This window comes from Solanum verrucosum, unplaced genomic scaffold, assembly GCF_900185275.1.
Source record: "Solanum verrucosum unplaced genomic scaffold, falcon-dt-bn FXZP01000183.1, whole genome shotgun sequence".
Lineage (NCBI taxonomy): Eukaryota > Viridiplantae > Streptophyta > Magnoliopsida > Solanales > Solanaceae > Solanum > Solanum verrucosum.
Window position 1 is genome coordinate 550,791 of NW_026020430.1, and position 21,456 is coordinate 572,246.

At 34.6% G+C, this 21,456-nt stretch overlaps 4 protein-coding genes across 5 annotated transcripts; 1 reads left to right on the top strand and 3 right to left on the bottom strand.

The window, feature by feature from the left end:
• On the top strand, positions 1-8,353 carry LOC125807892 (uncharacterized). Of its 2 annotated transcripts, none has more exons than XM_049487641.1 (10): positions 1-115; positions 1,104-1,152; positions 1,340-1,445; positions 2,329-2,467; positions 4,136-4,244; positions 4,347-4,483; positions 5,270-5,406; positions 6,188-6,294; positions 6,497-6,624; positions 7,840-8,199. In XM_049487641.1, the coding sequence occupies exons 2-10, from the start codon at positions 1,105-1,107 to the stop codon at positions 7,910-7,912; spliced, it is 984 nt and encodes a 327-aa protein (XP_049343598.1). In that variant the 5' UTR covers positions 1-115; position 1,104; the 3' UTR covers positions 7,913-8,199. The 2 variants fall into 2 exon arrangements, with proteins under 2 accessions (XP_049343598.1, XP_049343597.1); XM_049487640.1 differs by having other exon boundaries at positions 9-115; positions 1,075-1,152; positions 7,840-8,353.
• Positions 8,354-8,723: 370 nt separating this feature from the next.
• Positions 8,724-10,214, bottom strand: LOC125807944 (probable carbohydrate esterase At4g34215). The gene is made up of 2 exons (XM_049487700.1): positions 9,508-10,214; positions 8,724-9,113 (listed from the first exon to the last, which is right to left on the bottom strand). Exons 1-2 carry the CDS (start codon positions 10,042-10,044, stop codon positions 8,892-8,894), a joined length of 759 nt encoding a protein of 252 aa, XP_049343657.1. The 5' UTR covers positions 10,045-10,214; the 3' UTR covers positions 8,724-8,891.
• A 2,148-nt stretch (positions 10,215-12,362) lies between these two features.
• Positions 12,363-13,420, bottom strand: LOC125807964 (calmodulin-like protein 3). Its single transcript, XM_049487724.1, has one exon. The coding sequence runs from the start codon at positions 13,295-13,297 to the stop codon at positions 12,638-12,640; it is 660 nt and encodes a 219-aa protein (XP_049343681.1). The 5' UTR covers positions 13,298-13,420; the 3' UTR covers positions 12,363-12,637.
• A 3,025-nt stretch (positions 13,421-16,445) lies between these two features.
• Positions 16,446-20,299, bottom strand: LOC125807527 (chloroplast stem-loop binding protein of 41 kDa b, chloroplastic). The gene is made up of 10 exons (XM_049487251.1): positions 20,099-20,299; positions 19,340-19,474; positions 19,082-19,168; positions 18,899-18,989; positions 18,704-18,758; positions 18,400-18,460; positions 17,743-17,964; positions 17,309-17,425; positions 17,134-17,223; positions 16,446-16,776 (listed from the first exon to the last, which is right to left on the bottom strand). Exons 1-10 carry the CDS (start codon positions 20,198-20,200, stop codon positions 16,597-16,599), a joined length of 1,140 nt encoding a protein of 379 aa, XP_049343208.1. The 5' UTR covers positions 20,201-20,299; the 3' UTR covers positions 16,446-16,596.
• Positions 20,300-21,456: the final 1,157 nt, after the last annotated feature.

Below are 21,456 nucleotides of genomic sequence, written 5' to 3' on the forward strand. Positions count from 1 at the left end.
GTAAAGTTCATTCGGACCCTTCCGCGGCGCCGCTCGTCAATTGCAACCACTCAGATACTCCGCCGTGGTTGGTTGCCGCCGGCTAAGAAAATTCTTCCTCTCTTTTCAAGTCAAGGTCAGTAACAACTGTTGACCTGCTCTTTCTCTTTACTGGTCAGTTTTTATTTAGAGACGAGAGATTCATCTGTATTATTTTTTTAATCTTTACTGAGCAAATACTGTAAGATCCGAAGCTATATATGTAAATTGTATCGTTGAAGTCTAGTTATCCCTCGGAATTTGCAATTGCTGAAACATAGGTTGGCTTTGAGTGAGTTGCCGAATAATTAGAGAGCATCCGGATTTGACAGCTGATGTTTTGATTGAATACATTTCTGTTCTTAACTGTCCATATAACGTAAGACCCAAAGCTGTATATACATTGTGTTTCTTAAATGCTAGCCATGGACCATGGCTGTTTCAGGAATTATGTACAACTTGTTACTTCCTCAGTCTATTTTTACTTGTCCAACATTGACTTGACACACCTCTTTCTTAAGGAGAAATAAATAGAATGACAATTTTATTATATCACCCTTTCAATAAAATAAAGTCAATACTTTGGAAAATTAGTATAGATAATAATAAGGGTAAAGCCTTTTGGGGTGGTCCAGTGGTTTGAGCTTGGGACTTCCATGTTGGATATCTCAAGTTCGAAACCCCTTGCCAATGAAAGGAAGAGGTTTGCCTTTTGGGTTGAGCTCATTGCACCGGGCTTGCCTAATGCGGGTTCTCGTGTGTGGTTTGCGAGCTATTGTGTAGAAGCGGAGTTTTACCCTGTGCGCACCCAAAGGTAGCGGCTACAGGTTTTCCTTGTCATAGAAGAAGTTAAAAAAAATAATAAGGGTAATATGGTAAATTATCTTTTGATTTTTTAAACTGGACTAGTAAAAGTGGACATCTTTTTCAAGTGTAGTGGACAATAAAAATGGATGGAGAATATAATTTATAAGCATAACAGCTATTCCTAACCTGTAACTCTTTGTACAGTCTACTGACTATACTCAATTTGGTCAACATATACTATTGTCTCAGGCATTGCACTAACTTATCTGCCTCGTCAGAATGATGGATTACAGAAACAAGCTAGTCTTGGCTCCAATGGTCCGAGTGGTAAGTACCTTCAAGTGAAATTAAATTAGAGCAGTCCTGTTTTGGTACTTCATGTTCCCATTTCTAGATGTGTGTGGCTCTTTTAAAATTCACCAGGAAGCATAGTTATAACTGCTCTTAATGTGTTTTTTTACTTTATTATATGATGTTTTTAAATGCCTGTGTATGCTTCATTACTTTTGGTCAGGGTACATTGCCGTTTAGGCTGCTTGCTGCCCAATATGGTGCTGACATAACCTATGGAGAGGAGATTATTGATCATAAGATCATCAAATGTGAGCGGCGAGTTAATGGTAATTTCTTGTTCATCCTTCTGCATCCTTCGTCTGTGTTATCCTTTAACATTTTTCATGTAGTATGTAAATACATACTACTTCTATTGGCAGTTCCTAAAAATGCCAAGGCACCAAGGACGTGACCAGTCTTGTTCTTATTCAAGATCCTTTATTTGATGAATATAACCTTGCTCTGAATGTGCTGTATATGTCAATTTGAGTACTATATTTCTAATGGATTATGAGATTTAATGCTTTTATGTTAATGAAAGAAGGATGTGAACTCTGAATTTCATTATGTTATGGCTCTCTCTATCAAGAAAATGAGCCTTTTAGTTGAAGAAATTTGATGATGAGAAGTTTTACCTGGATCTGTGGCTTAAATGGAATATTTGAGAGATGATTGAGCATTTACTGATGATAGTTAATATCAGAACTTTAAAACCTTGAACTGAATATTTTAGTGTGAGTGTTGATTGCCCCTCGAATACCAAACAAGAATTTGTAAATTATTATCTAGGTCGTGTATATTGACATAGTATAGATGGCATCTGATACCTGATTCAGTAGCTTTCCAAGCGGAGAAGATTTATTCAAAGTCATTACTCTGTTAAGGCTTTGACTTGTTGTTTTTTAGGGAAGGTAATATGTTATTGACTTAGCAGTTAGCACTATGCTTTATGCCTTGCAATTTTACTTTACATTTTAATTTTTAGGTATTATGAGCATGGATGAATAGGATTCAGAGTCACTTATGAAAAAGAAACGAAAAGATAAATATCGTAATGAAACCTGCCTTTTGATGCAGGTTACCTAGTACATTTGAAATCGCAAAAGAAAAAAGTTGCTAAACTCGATGCTTCTAAAATATTTCTCATGCGTTTTACCCCTTATTCCTTAGATGTCTTAGGGACTACTGACATAGTGGAGAAGGGAACTGATAATGTTGTTTTCAGAACGTGCCCCGAGGAAAGAAATCGAGTTGTATTTCAGATGGGCACTTCTGATGCCATGAGGGCTCTCAAAGCTGCTGAAATAGTGTATGTTCCATTCAGTTCTTTCTTTTTTTCTCCCTTATCATAACTAATCTTTGTGCTTTAAATCCATCTGCTCCCTCCCACCCCCCCTCTCTCTGACGCACACGCAATCTGTTTTTCACATGGTCATACACACATCCAGTCTTATAAACAGACAGATTGGATTGGATGCCTATGATGAAATTACACTCTTGTTTCCACTTGTTTTATTTTCAATATGCGTCTTATAGCATTTTTGGTGATATTTCTTTTAAGTAATGTGATGCATTATGTAGTATATCTCTCTTGGTTATGTAAGAACTCGTATGGTTGAGTTTATGAACAGACAAGCAGTTTCTCTAGCGAAACCAGATACCCCCCACCCCCATCCACACCCAAAAAAGGCAAAAAAGACAAACATTCATCTTGAGCAAATACAAATGCCATTAATTATTAACTCCTTTCTGCTGGTTTGGGGGTCCTAATAAGTTGTGTCATTCTCTCGCTGAGTATAGTGACACCTGCATAAGTCTTCTTGTGCCATGAAACATTTTCTTGATAACAACAGATCCTATTGGGGTTTTTACAAGGGGTGAGGTAGAGTATATATGTCCTAATTTCCATACTGAACATCAAGGTTAGAAGTGGTCTTGTTGGATTTAAGAGGTAGACTTAATATATTCCCGTTCTCTATATTATACATCAATGTTAGAAATGTTCTTGTTGGAGTTCTTTTACTGATTTGCTTGAGGAACTGTCCTTTTTCTTTGATGAAGTAATGTGTTTTGTTACAAATCATCAAGAAGATACAACTTACAAAAGAAATTCGCTAGCAATTACTAGTAAAGTGAAGTTGCAATTCCTTATACAAAGTGCTACCCTAAGTCTAGGGAGCTTACAATCTGAAAAAATGGTCGGTGCTATTTACAGACTTACAGGTGTCAACTTAATCTGGCAAAACAGACTTAGCAGACACTTTGCTTTGAGGGAAGAGTTTAGAGTTGAAATACCATCCAAGCATCTACTGTTTCTTTCAATCCACATTCCACAGACACCAAAAAATTTACTTTAGGAATCATTACCCAGATCTTCTTGATGGCTTTGTCAACTCTCAAGTGGCAGTGTGGCACCAACTTGAATAAGCCTCCCTCACATGCACAGGCATCACCCAATTCAGCCCAAGGAGGAAAAATAGAAATTATTGAGGAACTGTTTTTGAAGCAGGACTCTGTGCTTTTGCCTTTCATTTTCTCAATGATGTAATATCGTTTTCTGCATTGGAAGTCTAGATTTTTAAGTTTTTCATGTTGTTAGCAGTATTTAGAATCGACCTTCTGACATTAATTGGATGGTGGATATAGCTGATGTTCGTTTATAAATAACAGGCTTGTCAGAGTTAAATTTATTAATGTTGAACTGCAACAAGCTGCAGTGATATGAATTTGCTTCTTTAACAATTTTCTTTATATTGAATAGCTATCATAATATTCTGTGAATTGCATTCTTGTCAAGGTTCACAATTTACTTTCTTAAGATAGTGAACAAACTTCAAAGAACATGCGTGAGTTTCTTTGCTCTTTTTAGGTCTTCACTTCTGACTTAGTCATGAAAGCTTAAACCAGCAATTATGCTCGATATCGGTAGGAAGTTAGTGCATCTGATCGAAATATTTGATGGTCTGTCCCTTTTCAGGTGTAAAGATGTAGCAGCAGTGGACGTAAACATGGGATGCCCCAAGTCATTCTCTATTAGTGGAGGCATGGGTGCTGCACTGTTGAGCAAACCAGAGCTCATCCATGATGTATGCATTTATTGTTGCTCCTTCACCAGTAGGCAAATTTCCTTCTAATACAGCATGGGAGTGTATGCCCTGTTCATAATGCTTCCCTTCTTCTGAACTCAGATTTTGACAACATTGCGGAGGAACTTGGATGTACCAATAACATGCAAAATTAGGTTATTAAAAGATCTGCAGGATACAGTGGAATTGGCACGACGAATCGAGATGACTGGTGTATCTGCTCTTGCTGTCCATGGAAGGTACATGATTTCTGTATATCTGTTTCTCATGTTCTTTATAAACTTACCTTGTGCTCTGTCATCAATCAACCCTTTGAATATCCAGTAATCCAGATTGCCTACTTGATGGTCAAGTACTCAAGTTATTTCATATAGTTGTTGGAGTATTTTTGTGAAATGAGGTGGGGCTTGCTGTAGATTCAAACAGTTCACATTAGAAGCGAGAGAAGAGCCATTTAGTCTGCTTCTTGGTTATATTGGAAAGTATTGTCTGTTCAGTATGTTATTGCTACTTTCCCCGACTTCTCTCTCCTTTCACTTTTTGTGATTGTGAATTTTAACTGATATTGAAGTTCCATTCTGAAGATGCCAATTCATGAATTACTTACCACATTTAGGGTTAACAGGATTGTTTTATGTTCTGATCTTCCTTCCATTTGCTGAGGGGTGGGTAGGTTGGTGCACATAAATGGCTTTCTGTGAATTATGTATGTGCTATCTTTATGTGTAGTCAGTGCGAGATGATTTAAAATACAGAAATTGAACATGCTATATTTGGAAACGATATCAAAACTGATTTATTGAGGGTGCAATTTGACAATTCTCTCGGCAGCTACTCTTACTGTGTCTCTGTTACCACAGAATATGGTCATGGCTCATTTTTGTTTGTTTTTTTGTTTGGGATAAGGAGTCATCACTGGTTGCTTGTTTGAGCTTTCTCCTATTTTGGGCTTTTAACTTGAAGTCGAGTGATATTAGTATTTCCTCTGACTAGCAAATGTGGCATGATTGTTGATTGAACTACAGGAAAGTTCCAGACAGGCCAAGAGATCCTGCAAAGTGGAATGAGATTGCTGATGTTGCTGCCACTCTCTCTATTCCGGTTATAGCAAATGGTGATGTTTTTGAATATGAGGATTTTCAACGTATTAGAAATGTAACAGGTGTGCTTGTACTTCTTATAATTGCTCTTTGTTCTCATATCGCTGATGAGTCAGTTTGCACTTTCTAGGTGAATTATTTTAATTTAGATATTAAATAGATCTGAGTGTTTGGCCCAATATGACAATAAAATTATGTTATGAAGATAAATGTATCTTTGTCGTCCATATATGGGTATATATGTTTGATTTTCATCAGATGTCCATTGGTTTAAGGAAATGGAATCAAATAGCTTATATATCGTTTGATGTGTGCATTGTGCTAAAACACTTGATGGTTCTTTCTTGTAAAAGCCGTATACAGACATTTTGCATGCAGCAATTTTCCCTTCAATCAATGAGATAACTAATTCTATAAAAAAGCTTGAATAATTGCTTCTGCATATTTCTTTCTTTTGCTGTAAAGAACTGTGGATGCATTTGACAGTCTTGTAGATGCTTGCAGTTCAGGCCCTTCCAAAAAAGCCGTCACACCAGTTTCGGATCCTCCAAAAATGTGTTATATTTGGAGGAGATCTGACATGGGGTGAGGTGATATTTTCAGAGGATCTGGGCAATGTAGCCTCGAATTCAGAAGTTATAATCTGAGAGATGCTGTTGCCTCAAAAATACAAAATTAATCTTTGTAGGCATGCTTCCTTGTGACACATCAAACAATGAACAATCTGTATGTGAAAAGCATTGTTCATATTAAGTTGATGATGGTTTTTCTATCTGTTTTTATGAATATCTACATGGTTGTTTCTGCTTATGTTTTGCAACATGTAACAACTTTATCTTATAGGTGCTTCATCTGTGATGGTTGCAAGAGGAGCCATTTGGAATGCTTCTATATTCTCTTCTGAGGGAAAACTACCATGGGAAGATGTCAAAAGAGAGTATGTGAGAAAGGTATTCGGCCTGTGAACCAGATGTGAATCAATCTCTTATTACATGTTAAATTAACTCTAAATTAAGTAGCCACTTTGTCCATCCAGCATATAAATGAAATAGACTAAAATATATACAGCATTTGTTTGAAATTGAAGTCATTGACTTCCTATATGCTTTTCACTGCAAATGTAAGTAAGAGGTCTGGGTGCTTTGATTTCAGAGTATATTGTGGGATAATGATATCAAAAGTACAAAGCACACCCTGAAGGAAATGATAACGCACTATTCTTCCCTTGGGCGCCCGGAGGGGCTGGCAGTAATTAAATCAGATACCTTGGCAGACCTAGCGTAAGTTTTTCTATCTGCTGCCGTTACTTCCACCCGTAGTTACATGTGTTGGGATCAAATTTAGTTGCTGTTCAGTTAGTTTCCAAATTAAGTTGTTCATGTTCTGATTCCTAATATGGGAAGTTTGGATGTTGTTGTCTGGTATAATGTATGACATCTACTTCACCTCATCCCTTGGTTTGTTTTCTACATAATTGCATAGTCTGCTCATTCTAAAAGTTGCTCAAAAGTTTCTGACTCAATAAAAACGAGGATTTAAATTGTGAAAAGGTGCTTGAGGTTCTTAATCTTCTCTTTCATCCTTGTACCATTATTCACTTTGAGATTTGTCCAACATTGGCAGAGTTCATAAGTCCACAACCTTTACTATTATTTCCCATTGTTACTACTCTTCACATATAAGCTGTGGATGGATATAACGAGCCAAGTAACTATGATTGGACTAATTAGTTGTGAAATATGCTACATCGAGGCCCTTGTCATTCTGGTTAGTGCTATATTTGATAGGAGGTAACGAGAACAGGGAGAAAAGAACGTTATTTCTCTCATTTGCAAAAAAAGTTACTTATTGGAAGGAGTAACACTTTTTCCAACTCCTCTGTAAGTGGTCGAAAATGAGTTTGAGAGGGCATTCGGAAGATTTCATTCCCAAAGGTTTCTTCCTTGGACAGACATCTACAGGTGAAGCAGTACTTATCCAAGATGATCTTCCCAATAAGAAGAGGAGGAAGATTGTGGTTTTAATAGATAGTTCATGTGTGAACGGTATGAAGAATTTGCTAATCATCTTTCTTTGCTAAATGGGGTGGTGGAGCATGTTCCTTTTTGTTTGGGATAGTGTATTGCCGATGTCAGTGATGTAGCATTTATTTGTTTGGAGGGGTTATACTGTATGTACCACTGGTTAAGAAGACACTTCTCGCACACATGATGTGGCTGCTTCAAAAGAGTGAAATGGGGAATATCTATGCGAAGTTCTATATTTAAAAAATTGCATAGCCAGAGAATGATAGTAATAAGTAGGGAGTTGGTTGTATTATCTGTCTTGCATGTTCATTTGCTTCCAGATATAAAGTCATGTCAACTATACCTAAGATTCTATTACAGTACTTCTTATATATGAAGTCATCGTCAAACATTTTTTCTCCTCCCTCTGGGTGTTTCTTCTGTGGGGCACCTACTAGTTTAATTGACTGCATACTTATTGTCTTTCAGGAAACTTTATGGAGAAGAGGAATACTACGAATATGTCTCAGAAAATCGGAGGAAGCAGCAGCAGATGAAATAAGATAAGTGGTTCACCTTCACTAATCATAGAAGTCAATACACCAAGATGTCGATGAAATTGGACTACCGTTATAATTTATAAAGCTAGTGGAATATTTTGAAGCAAGAGATAGAGGTGGACTTTGCACATGAGGTTGTTAATGAGTTGAAGACTTGCGTAGTTCTGACTTCCTTCCCGTGATGTGACTACCCAACTGCTATCTCTTGTTTGAGTTTGAAGTAACATTCCACAACCGCTGAAGAAATCCCTCAGTTCGAACAATATTCATTGTAGGCTGTACACTAAATTGAACTAGTGGGTTACCTGCATAAACCAACACGATAGCTATGTATCTTTTGGTTGTAGAAGGGGTACCATTGAAGTTTTTGCTTTATTCCCTTGGTTTATGTTTAGACATCATTTGCAAATTTAAGATATTTATGTTTAGTGATATGACTGAAATCATGTACAACTAAACAATTTTGAACTAGTATAAAGTCTAAAGACGATTTGCATTTTGATAGAACAAATCGACAAGGCTGCACACATACCACCTTCCTCAGACCCTATTTATGTGATTACATTGAGGGTATGTTGTTGAATAAACCCATCGACAAAAGCAGAAGAATTTCATACAAATTCCTATAGTGAGGTGTACATAAATCTTATGATTAAGAATTCCAGCAGGACAGAGAAGTCCAACTCAAAGTTATTGCACAAGTTGCTATCTTTAAAGTTTTTTGAAATTAAATTTGCATATTTGAAAACTATGCAAGTATTATATGTTGCAATAATTGTACAATTCAAAATATTTGAAAGCTATATGATGAAATGCAGACAAGGAAATACTCATTTTAAATTAAAGACATGAAGAGATACAGAAAATGAGTCAAGCTTACTTCAAAGTAATAATACACTTATATGAGCGCTCACTCACGTTATGTTCATGAGCCAGGATTAAATAGTTTTTAGTTTACATACACACAGTACAGCAAATTTTTCAAGATGAAGCAACACAAGGTTCTTGTGGTGCAAAATGGGTTAAGTATGCATCAGCCAACATTTGGCCTAATTTAACTTGAGACTCTGTAGTTAAATGGAGATTATCTCCCTTCAGCTGCAATCCCATGGCATCAACACATACAACATTTGGAAGATCAATCGCCTTTTGCGCTTCTCGAATCTTTTCAATATACTTCTCATCTCCTGATGCAATTGCAACCTATAGGACAATGCAATGCAATGCAATGCAGTTAAAGAACATGTGAAAATGTTCAACTACTTTGATCCACAAAATACCTAACCACAATTGCCAAAATCCTTGAAAAGTGTTACATGCATCAGGCAGATTTGAACTGGCCTTGTGATTTTACGTAACACTCTTTATGATTTTCTAGACTAATCAGTTAAGTTTCACAACAACTACACGGAGAGAAGAGTGCATCTTGGTATTGATCTTATTTATTGGTTTACTATCAAAACTTATTTATTGAACAAATGCATAAAGAACACTTGCTTTCAAGTATTCAACGTTCAATGTTGAGAAATGCGTGATAATAATGTTACTTGTTTCAAACATGCATCATCTAGGCTTGAAGCAAACTACATTAGCTAACCTGAATAATTGGCAGCGATGGCAGATGCAAATCAGCACGAACGTCATGTATTAACTTCTCCATATTAGCCTTATAGGTGTCGACGCAATGCTGAGATAATGCATCACTCTCTCCTTGATACCAAAGCAATGCCTTGATTTCTCCTCCATGACTCATGGCAGCTCTAGCTCTCTTGACCATGTTCACATACAAGTGTTGCCCGTGTGCCCACTCCTTTATCGCAGTTCCACCTACAGCACATGGCACTAACCCAATAGCTTCCACTCGGTCTTTGATTGCATTTGCAAATGACATTCCAGGCCCAACACCACATGTCTTCTTGGCGTCAATGTCATGGTGGAGTGGCTCACGTGCCACCTCATAATGGAGGTGTGCACTAAGACGGAAAATTCTAGAAGCATCAGGATGGCACTCGTTTGGTACAATGCCATCCCAGTGATGCTTTTCTACTCCACCACGACCTGCCATGTTACTTTGGCCAGATAGAATGAATACATTTTTGGGGGAATAAGCTACATTTTCCAGGGTTGAGTCCATAGTTCACAGTTCAAGATGCTGTTTCAGTGTATGATTGAAAGCAGTTTTTCTAACCTAAAAAAAAAAAAGGTGAAAAACTCAGAATCCTTCAAATTTGAACTATCTATTTGTAAATAGTTCTTCTAAATTCAACACCTCTGCTGCTGTTATACAGAAAAATCATTTATCAAAAAACTAGAACAGATGCGAATCATATTGAATATCTTTCTTATTTATCAGAAGACTGATGATACATACACTTACAAGCAAAACAACAGGAAAATTGATACCCATACATTCAATCAAAACGAATAAACAATCCATATGCTTTTATAGCAGAAACTGTGTTTTGACAATCATAAACAACTAGGCGTCAATCCCAAACGCCAGCTATATGAATCATCACTGACCATGTTACTTCATCTAAACTCCGATGCTGATTAATCCAATCATATATTAACTCTTTCCAACAAAAAAAAAACAAAGAAGTCTTAAAACCTCTTCCCCTTCCTAATTCCATCTTAGCATTTCATATCCAAAACTAGACACACATTGTTTGTTTTTTAACACAAAACCTATAGAATATCACCTAGATCGAGAATTATACAACTCGCAACATCAAAAAAAAAAACTTGAAAGCATAATAAAAAACAAAAAGACACAGAAGCCAATTGTTAGATTATTACTGAGAGATTAAATTCTACAAAGCATCCAAATACATTTAACAAAGCTTTTAAACAGCTCCTAAACCATCAATTGTTAGATTATTACCTTAAATATTACGGGAATACAACCTTTTTCCCTTTAACATCAACTTACCCACTAAATTACACATAATTAATGAGATTCAAACAATGTACGATAAATTAACACAGCAAATTATAGCTGTCAATGCTAATGTAAGGGTTGATGAAAGTTAAAATTTAAAAAAAATTCAAACTGAGAATCCAATCAATGGAACACCACATACAAAAAATTGAACTAAATCGGCAAGGGAGAGGAATTACCAGGGACCTGAGACTAAGCAAAAAATCCAAGTAAATTCTCCAAAGAAACTGAATCCGAATGAAGAATATAATAATTGCGGAGAAGATGAACAAAACGGCGTCGTAAGGTCACTGATCTATTACGCGTTGTTTGGTTCATAAATAAACAGCTATACAGAGATCAACAAAAATAATGTGGAATTTTTTTATAATATAAATTTTAGGAATAATTTATGGAATTTGAAATTTCAACAAATATTTGAAAATTTTATTTATCATTTTTTAATTTTAAACCAGATAAATTGGTATGGAGTTTAAACTTATTTTTTTATTTTAAACTTAAAAATATTCATTTATAGTGTTTGGTACGGAGATTATTTTTTTATATATATAATTGTGGTATTTGAGTCAGCTTATGATCATCTCAACTAATTCCAGGAAATATCTGTCAGCTCCCATCAACACTTTTTTTTTATGATTGCAATATTTGATTGAGCATCTCTAAAAAATATTCAAATGAAGCACCACGTGATATACATGCTAGGTAGTATACACTGATTTAAAAACAAACTTAGAACAAAAATGAAATGTCTAAATGATCATTTTATAAGTTGATATAATTATCTTACAAATGTGTGCAAATTAGGCATGACCTTATGGTCGAATACTAAGGTATATGTGCAATCAAAAAATCATCATTAATAATCCTTTACGTAAAAAAAATGAAATTGCACTTGAAAGATTTCCTTAATATTAACTAATAGTTCTATTTAAGCAATGCAAGCTATATTGCTTACCTATAAACACATACGTAAAGATAATTAAAAACATAATCGAAACTATTGTAAATTGCCATAATATACGATTTTGTGTTAAAGTAAGGGTTTTTTTCTACACTCCATAGATGTTTACATGATTTTTATTGATTTTAGTTATGTTTGAGTTCAATCTCTCAGTCTTTACTAAAGAACTATCCATGTTCGTATAATTTTTATAAATCTTGATTGTTTTTTAGCTCAGCCTCACATTGGGTCTTTATTAAATGATTATCCACTTTCTCAAACTTTTATCATATTTTTAAAAAGTGATCACGGACGACTTCTATTAATAAATGGCTAATATGGCATGCGCTTTGATTCATTATTTGTAAATTTTTTTTAAATCGAGTTAGAATTTCAAAAAAATTAAGAATATTTTACCAGAGAGTGCTTTCCTAAGATGCCACAAATTGAATTCATTGAACCAATCATTTAAAGTTCTCAAGGCAAATGATCATGCACCAATAGATAAAAAAAAAAAACAAATTAATCTAAGAGTTGTAAAACATTACTTTATACCTTTAGCTAATTCGATAATTCTTTTTTTGGAGATCTTTATGATGCAATTTTTTTTCTTTTTGAACCATTACATAATGAAAGCTTAGTACGCCTAACATCAACATGGAGGTAGAAGAGAAGCAGAACACAATTAACAATTGAAAAAATAAAATAATAGCAGTAACAATTTATTTACATGTCACAGCCTATGACAATAAAAAAAAAAAAAAAAAAAATTATTCTTTGCTTCTCTATTTTAATAAAAATAGTGGTAAAAAAAAAACGAAATAATTAAAAAAAATAAAAATTAAACTAACTCAATGCAGCAAAACCACCTCCTCTCATCATCTGCTTAAACTCTGCAAAATTAACCATTCCATCTCCATCAATGTCCACTTTGTTAATCATTTGTTTACAATCCTCTACCGTTCGTCCCTGTTTTAGCCCTAACGATGCGAGAACAGATTTCAATTCATCAACACAAATGAAACCATCGCCATTTTGATCGAACACATTGAATGCCTCACGCATATCTTCTTCTTCGTCGCGTTCATCCATGATGGTCTGGTAAAGCGAACCGAACTCATCTATGTCAACGCAACCGTCTCCATTCACATCGATCTTCTCGATCATCTGGATTAATTCCGGATCTGGTATGAATATCCCCATATTCTCTAACGAATCGTTTAATTCATTCTTCGTTATCCGTCCGTCGCCGTTCCGATCGAAGATTTGGAAAATACGTCGGAGTTCGTCTGAGTCCATTCTCTTCTGAATATGCGATTGAACGGCGTCGGAAACGGAAACCGGCGATTGTTGTGGCGGCGCCGGTGACCGCAAATGGAGGTGTTTTTGGTGGAACCAAGATGGAGGAAGGAAGGAGATGAGTTTTTTTGGGAGTAAGGAGAGGAGGATTGGGTTGAAGAGATTGTAAATGAAACGAGTTTTGAAGAAAATGGCTGGGAATTGCATTTGGTTTTTAGATTGTAAACTAATGAGGGGTGGTCGTAGTTTTTTTTGTTTGAGAATAAATAGGAGATAAATTAGGAGTAGCTTTGGGGGAATATATAAAGTGCAAATTTGGAAAAAAACCAAATAATTAAACTATTAAGTAGGAGTGGATGTCACATATTAATATATAAGGATAATATAGATGGTGTGTTGTTTCACTGTCCGCGGGTTTAGGCTTGTTCGTATTTGATATAGTACTAGTCATATTCTTATAGTTTTGTTTGGATTTGATGTACTTGAGCCGATGGTACATTATGTACTCTTTAGACACATATAGTGGAATTTCACTATTAACCAAGTATGTTGTGGTATTATTTTTCAATATAAATACAAAATTTGAACCAAAGTTATTAAAATGATGATTCCGCTCCTACGTATGTCAATTGACTCCATTTGAACATGGATAGTTTCACCCTTGTCCACTCGATCTCGTTTAGCATTAGACTATATAATCCAACAATATATGAAATTTTACACTATCAAATCGTTAATAATTATTGTAGTAGTTATTTATCATGTATTGTTTGTCATCGATCCATGAGGACTAATTTTATCCGACCTACAAAATAATTTGATTTTCACAACTCTAACTAATTTTCAAGCGAGTGTAAATTTGTATGTATATTAGTTAATCCTCTCGCCATAACATCCGCCACTTGATTAGCTGACTAACTTGTACTGTATAGATGCGTAATCTTTGCACTACTAAGATTAGACTTACATTAATTTTTTTGTATTAAGAGTAAGCTGAGTTTAATATTTCATTAGAAGAATTTTGTTTTTATAATATGAGAGGATATTAGAGCTGTCATAAATTAATTAGATCTGTCAATTGCGCGTTCCATTTTAGTTGCGGATACGGAGTGGTTATTTATTTTATTACAAAAATTATAATTATAATAAGAGGTGGGATTCTCAAAAAAACGCGTTGTAATTATTGGTTGATTCGTTTACCTAAAGTTTTTATTTTATTTAATGCTATCCAACTGGGAACTTATTAATAATGAAACGTAATATAGTACCCTTGATGTTTCGTATTAATTGAATTTGTGAGATAATTCACATTCTTCATTAAGAAAAATATTTAAGGATATCATTTAACAATGCAAATAGTGTAATTTATATTCTAGAAAATATCAAATTTTAGTAAAGGAAAAGGCAAATATGGAAAAAAATTCAAATATTCATCTTGAACTTTGGGCAATTCAATTATTTTGAACAATGAAAAAAGTCTAAAAAATCCAGTTAATATTAAATAGAGGAAATATTTTTTAAAATAAATTTGAGAGGTCAAAAGTTCATTCACATTTCATGTTTACGTCAAAACTTGATCACCCAACATTATTATATCCGCATTGAAAGCTCTAAGAAGAAATGAATCTTATTAATTGAGCTTTTTCACTCCTAGAGTGACTAATCTTGTAAAGCAATATAATTAGGTAATAACTCAAACGTCTAACTAAAGTTGTAATTTGTGAATATAATATACTCATCTTATATTAATCATTTTATTACTATTCCTAAACTTGAATTATAAGAATATATTTTTGCGCATAAGCTACATTTTCGTGAATCAAATTTCTTCTGAAAATAGAAAAGAAAGGTAGTTGGTGTTGAAATTTAGTGGAATAAGTTTACTTAACCAAGACTTAACATGCTTGATGCTCCAATGTTATGATTTTGTGTAATATTTAATATTTATAAAATGAAAGTGATTGAATTATAATTTATTTTTTCATTCGACGTATGATACTTGCTCCTTGTTTGAATCCCCTATTAATTTGATTTTACTATGTATAAGATCTATTAAACAAGAGAGAACTTTTTTCATTTCAAGTTTGAATTCGAGATTTTTAATTGAAGGTGAAAACTTCAAATCCTATGAAAATGACCGTAGCTAACGGATCTTAAAAACAAAGTCCAACAAAGAGGGTCCCTACTTAAATGAATTTAATCTAAACAAACCGACACTCCAGCTTGTGGTGGCAGTTTTTGTTTTTTTCATCCAATATTTTGTATATAGATTTTGAAGCTCGATTAATTTAAGTTTGTAATATTTAATAACTTTTGATTTTGAGGATAAAATGTTTCTTATAAAAGATGATTTTATTCTCAAACTCTAACTTGGAGACCTTAATTGCCAATAAAAACTACTTACCATTTCATCACAACATTTAATGCAGACAACTTATTGAAATGCTTAAAATGGTGCGGCATGCAGCACTATAATCAAGTAAAAGTCTACTCGTACATCTTATGTTTACATCAAATAAATAAGAATATGATAAGTGACATTGATTTAACATAAACATCCGAAATAATATTTATCCTTTCAATTATATTACAACAGAAAGTAATCGGACCAGAAACTTTATAAAAATGAACGTTGTTAACGGATCTAAATACAAAGTCAAATAATTATATACGTTGGGGAATGAAATTGGGCGAGGAAAAAAGCCGGCAAAAACGCGTCATAATTAGGTACACCTAGCGGCCAGCAACTATATGATAAAAAAAAATTATTTTATGTTTATATCAAATCAATAAAAGATATAATTATTTTTTGAAAAGTTGCGAAAAATATAGAGTGTACGTGCTATGCTCTCGCTCTTTTAATATTCACACTCGTGTGACCACGATATTAATTGTGTCGTCCATGAATCTCTTTTGAACTAATCTAAGGCATTACATACATTTTTAGCATTTATTAAAACCAAACGAATATAGACATAAGAAAGTAGGGAAAAAATCTGAATTTTGTGGTTGTAAATTAAAGATATGTGGATCTTACGGCCTAAAACATGTCTGTGAAAAATTGAAATTAAAAAATTATCAAAAAAGAAAAAGACATTCTTTTTTAAACAGACTAAAAAGAAAAGTAGGAGAAACAAACTGAAACAGAGATATTATTATATTCTAACAACTAAATTGAAGCAAAATAACATATTATTTTTTTTAGGAAAAAGACATTTTTGACTCAATAAAGTAACAATCGGAGCATTTTTGAATCAAACTACTAATGGCAAGGACATTTTTTGACCAAAATATTTTGTTCAACTTCGCATAGTTTATACAACCGCGACACTATACCCCCTTCCCCAACAAAATGTTGATGGCAAAATGACAATACTTGTTATTCATTTCATCTCAGTGAAGTTAATATACAAGGAAAATTTCAAATAGTTTGGCCACTAACGACTTGTGAAATTCTTGGAGGAAAAGTAAGAAACCAAAACTTATAAAATGAAAAACAGGAAATCCTAGCTCTGGGGAACTAGTTTCTTTTCAAGAATCATATCATCTGTAGAGAAATCAGCTGCTTTCCTGAATGTTCCCCGTCCGAAATCTAGGTTGTAAGAGTCTGTGAGACCTTCCACCAGATCAAAATCCGGTTTCCATCCTAGCAGAGCCTTTGACTTTTCGATTGATGTAAAGAAATGCTGTAGAATTTCAATGTTAAAACCAACGAAAAGACATAGATAGACTAATGTTGGACCAGAATCCGATATTAAACAGACTACTAACAACTTCAACCAAGGAAATAAACCTTCTTGTAGTATTTTGTTTGGACTACAATTGATTGTACTAAAATGTGTGTTTTATTCAAGCACACAAACTCATGTAGAATACTGATGTGTGTTTTAGGAAGAGACTAAGATAAGACGCGGTGAACATGTTGCGAACCTTTACTGATGATTCACATTTAGTTTGGTTATATCATTTTGATTCTTTGATAAAGAATGTCTCAAATTTCAATATGAATGGTAAAAAACTGAAATCAACACACTAATGTTTACCTGGTCACGGAATGGGAATGCTTTCTTCTTGCCAAAATCAAACTCCTTAGGGTTGTAATGAACAAGCTCGGGTTCAGGGAAACCACCAGCCTGGATTAGGAATATTGACGGTCAATTGTATATCATTCAAAGCTTTTAGAAGCAATATAAGCTAACATTGACCAAAAAAAATTACCTTGGCGCAAGCCTTAGCTAATCCATCAAATGTGACATATTTCTCTCCGGATATGTTAAATACTTGCTTGCTGGCTTTCTCATTTCCAAGAACCTGAACAAAGGCCTTTGCAAGATCCTGCCAATATCCAACCAAAAGCAAAAAATATTATCTCGTAGACCAGGGTTGTGATTCTTATTTTAGACGATTCCTAAGCTCATTATGGTATAATGTTGTCGAATTCAAGTATTGCCTGAAAGTGGACCAAGAGTACGTTGCTCCTACTTGAAAAGACATATTTCCTGGTCTTTACTAAATGGAGGCCACTTGCGAAGATTGAATACCTAGAGGACCTAAGCAAACATGTCTCCGTTGAACTTCTAGGGTGATAGCATTGCTTGAAGCTTACACTAGAAAGATGTGAACTACTACTCTTTTAATATGTGCTGACTAACCTTCACATGTCCAAGTTGAGTTATTTGCATCCCTGAGTTAGGAATTGGAATTGGGCGACCAGCTTTCAATCGGTGGAAGAACCACTCTTCAACAGGATTGTAGTTAAGTGGCCCATAAATATAAACAGGCCTTAGAGAAGTCCAATTAACATCTCGTGATACTAACAAGCTCTCTGTCTCAAGCTTTCCTTTATGCCTGCTCTTCGGGTCACCTGCATCAACCTGTTGACATTGAGCAAGATGTTTTTGTTAGCCTTGGGGAAAACAACTACATAAAGAATAAGGGACAAGATAAGACCAAAAATTAGAAGAAAGGCTGAAGCAAGGTGCAAATAGGACCGAGCAGATAAGCTGCTATTTGTTATACCTCAGAGATAAACAAATTATGAAGTCTAATCTCTCTGCCAGCAGACAAGGTTCAATAATAAGAATTTTGTAAGTGCCTCCAGTCTAACATTATTTTTAAGAACTTGGAACTGAAATATTGACAATAATCTCCTGTGTAAAACTCCTCCTTGTTTGAGCAAAAAAGTTGTTTCAAGTGTGTCTACTAACCAAAATGACAGCCATGTGTTGTTGTCTATTCTTATTAATTACCTAGTATCACAAGTAGACTGAAAATAAGCTCAAAAAATAATCATATGCTACTAAACTGACCTCAAAATGTGGTAAATAATCAGTTTTAAGGTATACACCAGCTGAAGAGCAGTATATGTACCTGAGATTCATAGGCAAGTTAAAATGATCAGATAAAAAGGAATACCACAATCCGGCCATTCAAATAACGTTTACCTAGTAAAGAGTGGCTAAGCCAGATGAATGCGATCAATTCATGACCAAATATTGTAAAATAGTTCAAGCTAATGGTATAGTAGTAATGATTCCTGGTACAGAATCATAGCAGAAATCCATCCTCAAGGCAAATCGTTCATGATATGTATTACGAGGATTCACAGCTTACTGTTCTAGATTAGGTAATGCATCCAATATTGGCTCCACTTCAGTTGCTTCACGTCCTGAATAACAAAAGAACAGTTCATGAACAAGAGACCAAAAAGGAGGAAAAAATAGAAACATACTTCTACCAGAAAAAATTGTTTCTAATGACAAGAAAACGGGGAATACATTGTGATATAGAATAAAACACCATTAGTACCATTTATGTCATATACAACATCATAGCCCTCTGCAGAAAGACTACTCTTCACAAAATCGAAATCCATTCTGTCACCTTTCAAGTGCAATAACTGCAGTTGGAACAAAAAATCTCATTACTTAGTGTAACTTAAATCATGTAATCGCAAAGCTTTAAATAAAGCTCATTTAATATCCAACATACCTTGGAGGAGAAATCAGCATAATCCTGGTCTGATTCACCTGGTAATTGTTGAGATATTGGAGCTTTTCCTCTTGTGAATAGAGTAACCTGCATTTGTGAATCATCATAAGATAGTGAATTGTCAAGGCAACTTCAAACATCAAAGGTTATAATCTTCGCTCCAAAGGTTAAAATCTTCGCCTCGTAACAATTTGGATGACATCGTAGAAGTCGAAAAATGATTTGAACTTTAAAGAGAGCTTAGGCCGGGTTGATTACCTGGTGGCCTTCTTTCACAAGAAGTCTGGATAGAAATACACCAATGAATCGCGTGCCTCCCATTATAAGGATTTTCTTTTCACTCGAGGCTGTAACTTGCAATGCTCCTTTTGACAGGCATGGTTTCCTCTTATACTATAACCATCATATAAAAGTAAACCAGAAAAACCTATCATATCAACTCATTATGCAGCAAAGCAAAAGCAGCAGCTTCTTGATACATATAGAATATGAATAAGCATCAATTCTCAGCACTCTAAGCAATTAATACTCACTCTTCTTGTCTTGCATAACCCAAAAATTACCATAAAAGAGAAAGATAACAATATCACACTAGCACCCAAGGGTGTGGCCTAGAGGTCAATAAACTGGATTGAGAACCAGGAGGTCTCGAGTTCAAATACACTAAAAGTGATTTCTTCCTATTTATCCAAGACTTGTTAGACAGAGTTATCCTACATGTAGTGGTGGAATGTAGTAGCTACCCCGTACCGACTAATTAATCGCAAAAACTGGTCAGGATACCACGTTATAAAATTAAAAAAAACATTACCACACAATAGACACATATTATAGCCTAATGTCTAGTAAAGATTACATTTTTATAATCTTCTTGAAACCATAACAGATAAAGGTAGGATTTTAATGCAAATTATGAAATACTAGCTAAACCCCAAGTCAGTATTCAAACAGAGTGACAGAAAAATTCTACCCAAACCCACAAAAAGCCCAACATTTCCTTTCTGGTAAAGTGGGTACCTGAAATGAGGAGATCAATCTGGCACCATTGAAGTCAGAATGGGAAGAAGGGAGAACAGAGAAAGAAGGCTGTTTGGGTTGAATAGCAACCAAACTAGCCATATTGTTGCTGATTTGTTGCCTTTTCCTTCCTCAGTGAGAAGAAGAAATTGGGGCAGAGAAAAAAGAAGAAGGAGAAGGGCTATGATGATTTTCTTGTTGTCCATTTGTTCTTCTTCTTCTAGTGATTATGATTTGTTCTGGCTTCCTCTCATTCTTACAATTGAGATAAGACAGAGACCCCACTTAGAATCCCTCCACAATTTTCAGTTAGGTATCCACACTTGCCTCAGCCTTTAGTTCAAACAAAGCCATAGCCTCTCAATCTACCCATTCTTGATTGCCGCATAATGACAATGTTTAAAGCACTTTTTAGTTTTTGGTCTCTACCGTAAGGGGTAGTTTTGAGGATAAGCAAATTAGTTTCCTTTATACTCCGTCTGTCCCTTTTTATAAATAGTTGGTTCATAATACTTATAATTTCATAAAATCAATGCATAAATTAGCATATTGTTCCTTTTTTACCCTTGTGAGTTATTAGCATTGAAAGCATACATTTGACCAACTTAGAAAAGTTAAGTAAATGATTCATGTTCATTGGTTAAATTAATTAATCAAAATAAATTAATTCATATTCATTGATTGAAAACTTGAGTTCCAAAAAAATTAAATAACGGTAGAAGAGTAAAGTTATATTATTTCTTAGAGTGAAGACATAAAGACACAATTAAAGTTGTCTCGTATTTTCATAAAGACACCTTAACTTTCAAAGTGTCCTATCACCCTACAGAACTATTTAATATCGTTGTAAATGGGCCATTTTGACCCATTCCCTCGTCTATGTAGTGGCGCGTGTTGCTCACTCCCTGTGATAGAATTCATTTCGACCCGACCCCGACCCGACCCGACCTGACCTGTTCTTTGAAGAAAAGTCGTTTCTCCTTTTCCTTTTCTTATTTTTCTCAACTTTTCCTAAAATCTGAAGAAATAGAAACAATTTCTCATCGTGTTGGTGTTGATAATCTCGTTGTTGATGTGTCTTGGTGAAGATTCTTGGAGATTGAAGGTCTAATAGGTTAGGGCTCTACATCATATGATAAAGATCTTCTCTTTTTTCGATTATTATGATTTTAGGGATTATTATAGAGTAAAAGTGTTGGAATCGACCTCCAACAGTTGCCATTGTTAGGATATTATAGTTTTTCGTTGTTAATGTTAGGGTTAGGGTGTTGTGTTATCGACTTAGTGCGACTATTAGTGATTAGGGTTTTGTGTTGTCGATTTAGTGCGACTATTAGTGATTGTGTTTTAGGTTAGGG

Excerpts from the sequence above, each read along its gene's own strand:
- LOC125807892 (XM_049487641.1), top strand. The coding sequence starts at position 1,105 with ATGATGGATTACAGAAACAAGCTAGTCTTGGCTCCAATGGTCCGAGTG. Across the intron at positions 6,295-6,496 it reads AAAGAGAGTATGTGAGAAAG|AGTATATTGTGGGATAATGA; the intron begins GTATTCGGCCTG and ends CTTTGATTTCAG. Across the intron at positions 6,625-7,839 it reads GATACCTTGGCAGACCTAGC|GAAACTTTATGGAGAAGAGG; the intron begins GTAAGTTTTTCT and ends ATTGTCTTTCAG.
- LOC125807964 (XM_049487724.1), bottom strand. The coding sequence starts at position 13,297 with ATGCAATTCCCAGCCATTTTCTTCAAAACTCGTTTCATTTACAATCTC.
- LOC125807527 (XM_049487251.1), bottom strand. The coding sequence starts at position 20,200 with ATGGCTAGTTTGGTTGCTATTCAACCCAAACAGCCTTCTTTCTCTGTT. Across the intron at positions 18,759-18,898 it reads TGTTGTATATGACATAAATG|GACGTGAAGCAACTGAAGTG; the intron begins GTACTAATGGTG and ends TTTGTTATTCAG. Across the intron at positions 18,461-18,703 it reads GCATTACCTAATCTAGAACA|GTACATATACTGCTCTTCAG; the intron begins GTAAGCTGTGAA and ends TATGAATCTCAG.
- LOC125807944 (XM_049487700.1), bottom strand. The coding sequence starts at position 10,044 with ATGGACTCAACCCTGGAAAATGTAGCTTATTCCCCCAAAAATGTATTC. Across the intron at positions 9,114-9,507 it reads CATCGCTGCCAATTATTCAG|GTTGCAATTGCATCAGGAGA; the intron begins GTTAGCTAATGT and ends ATTGTCCTATAG.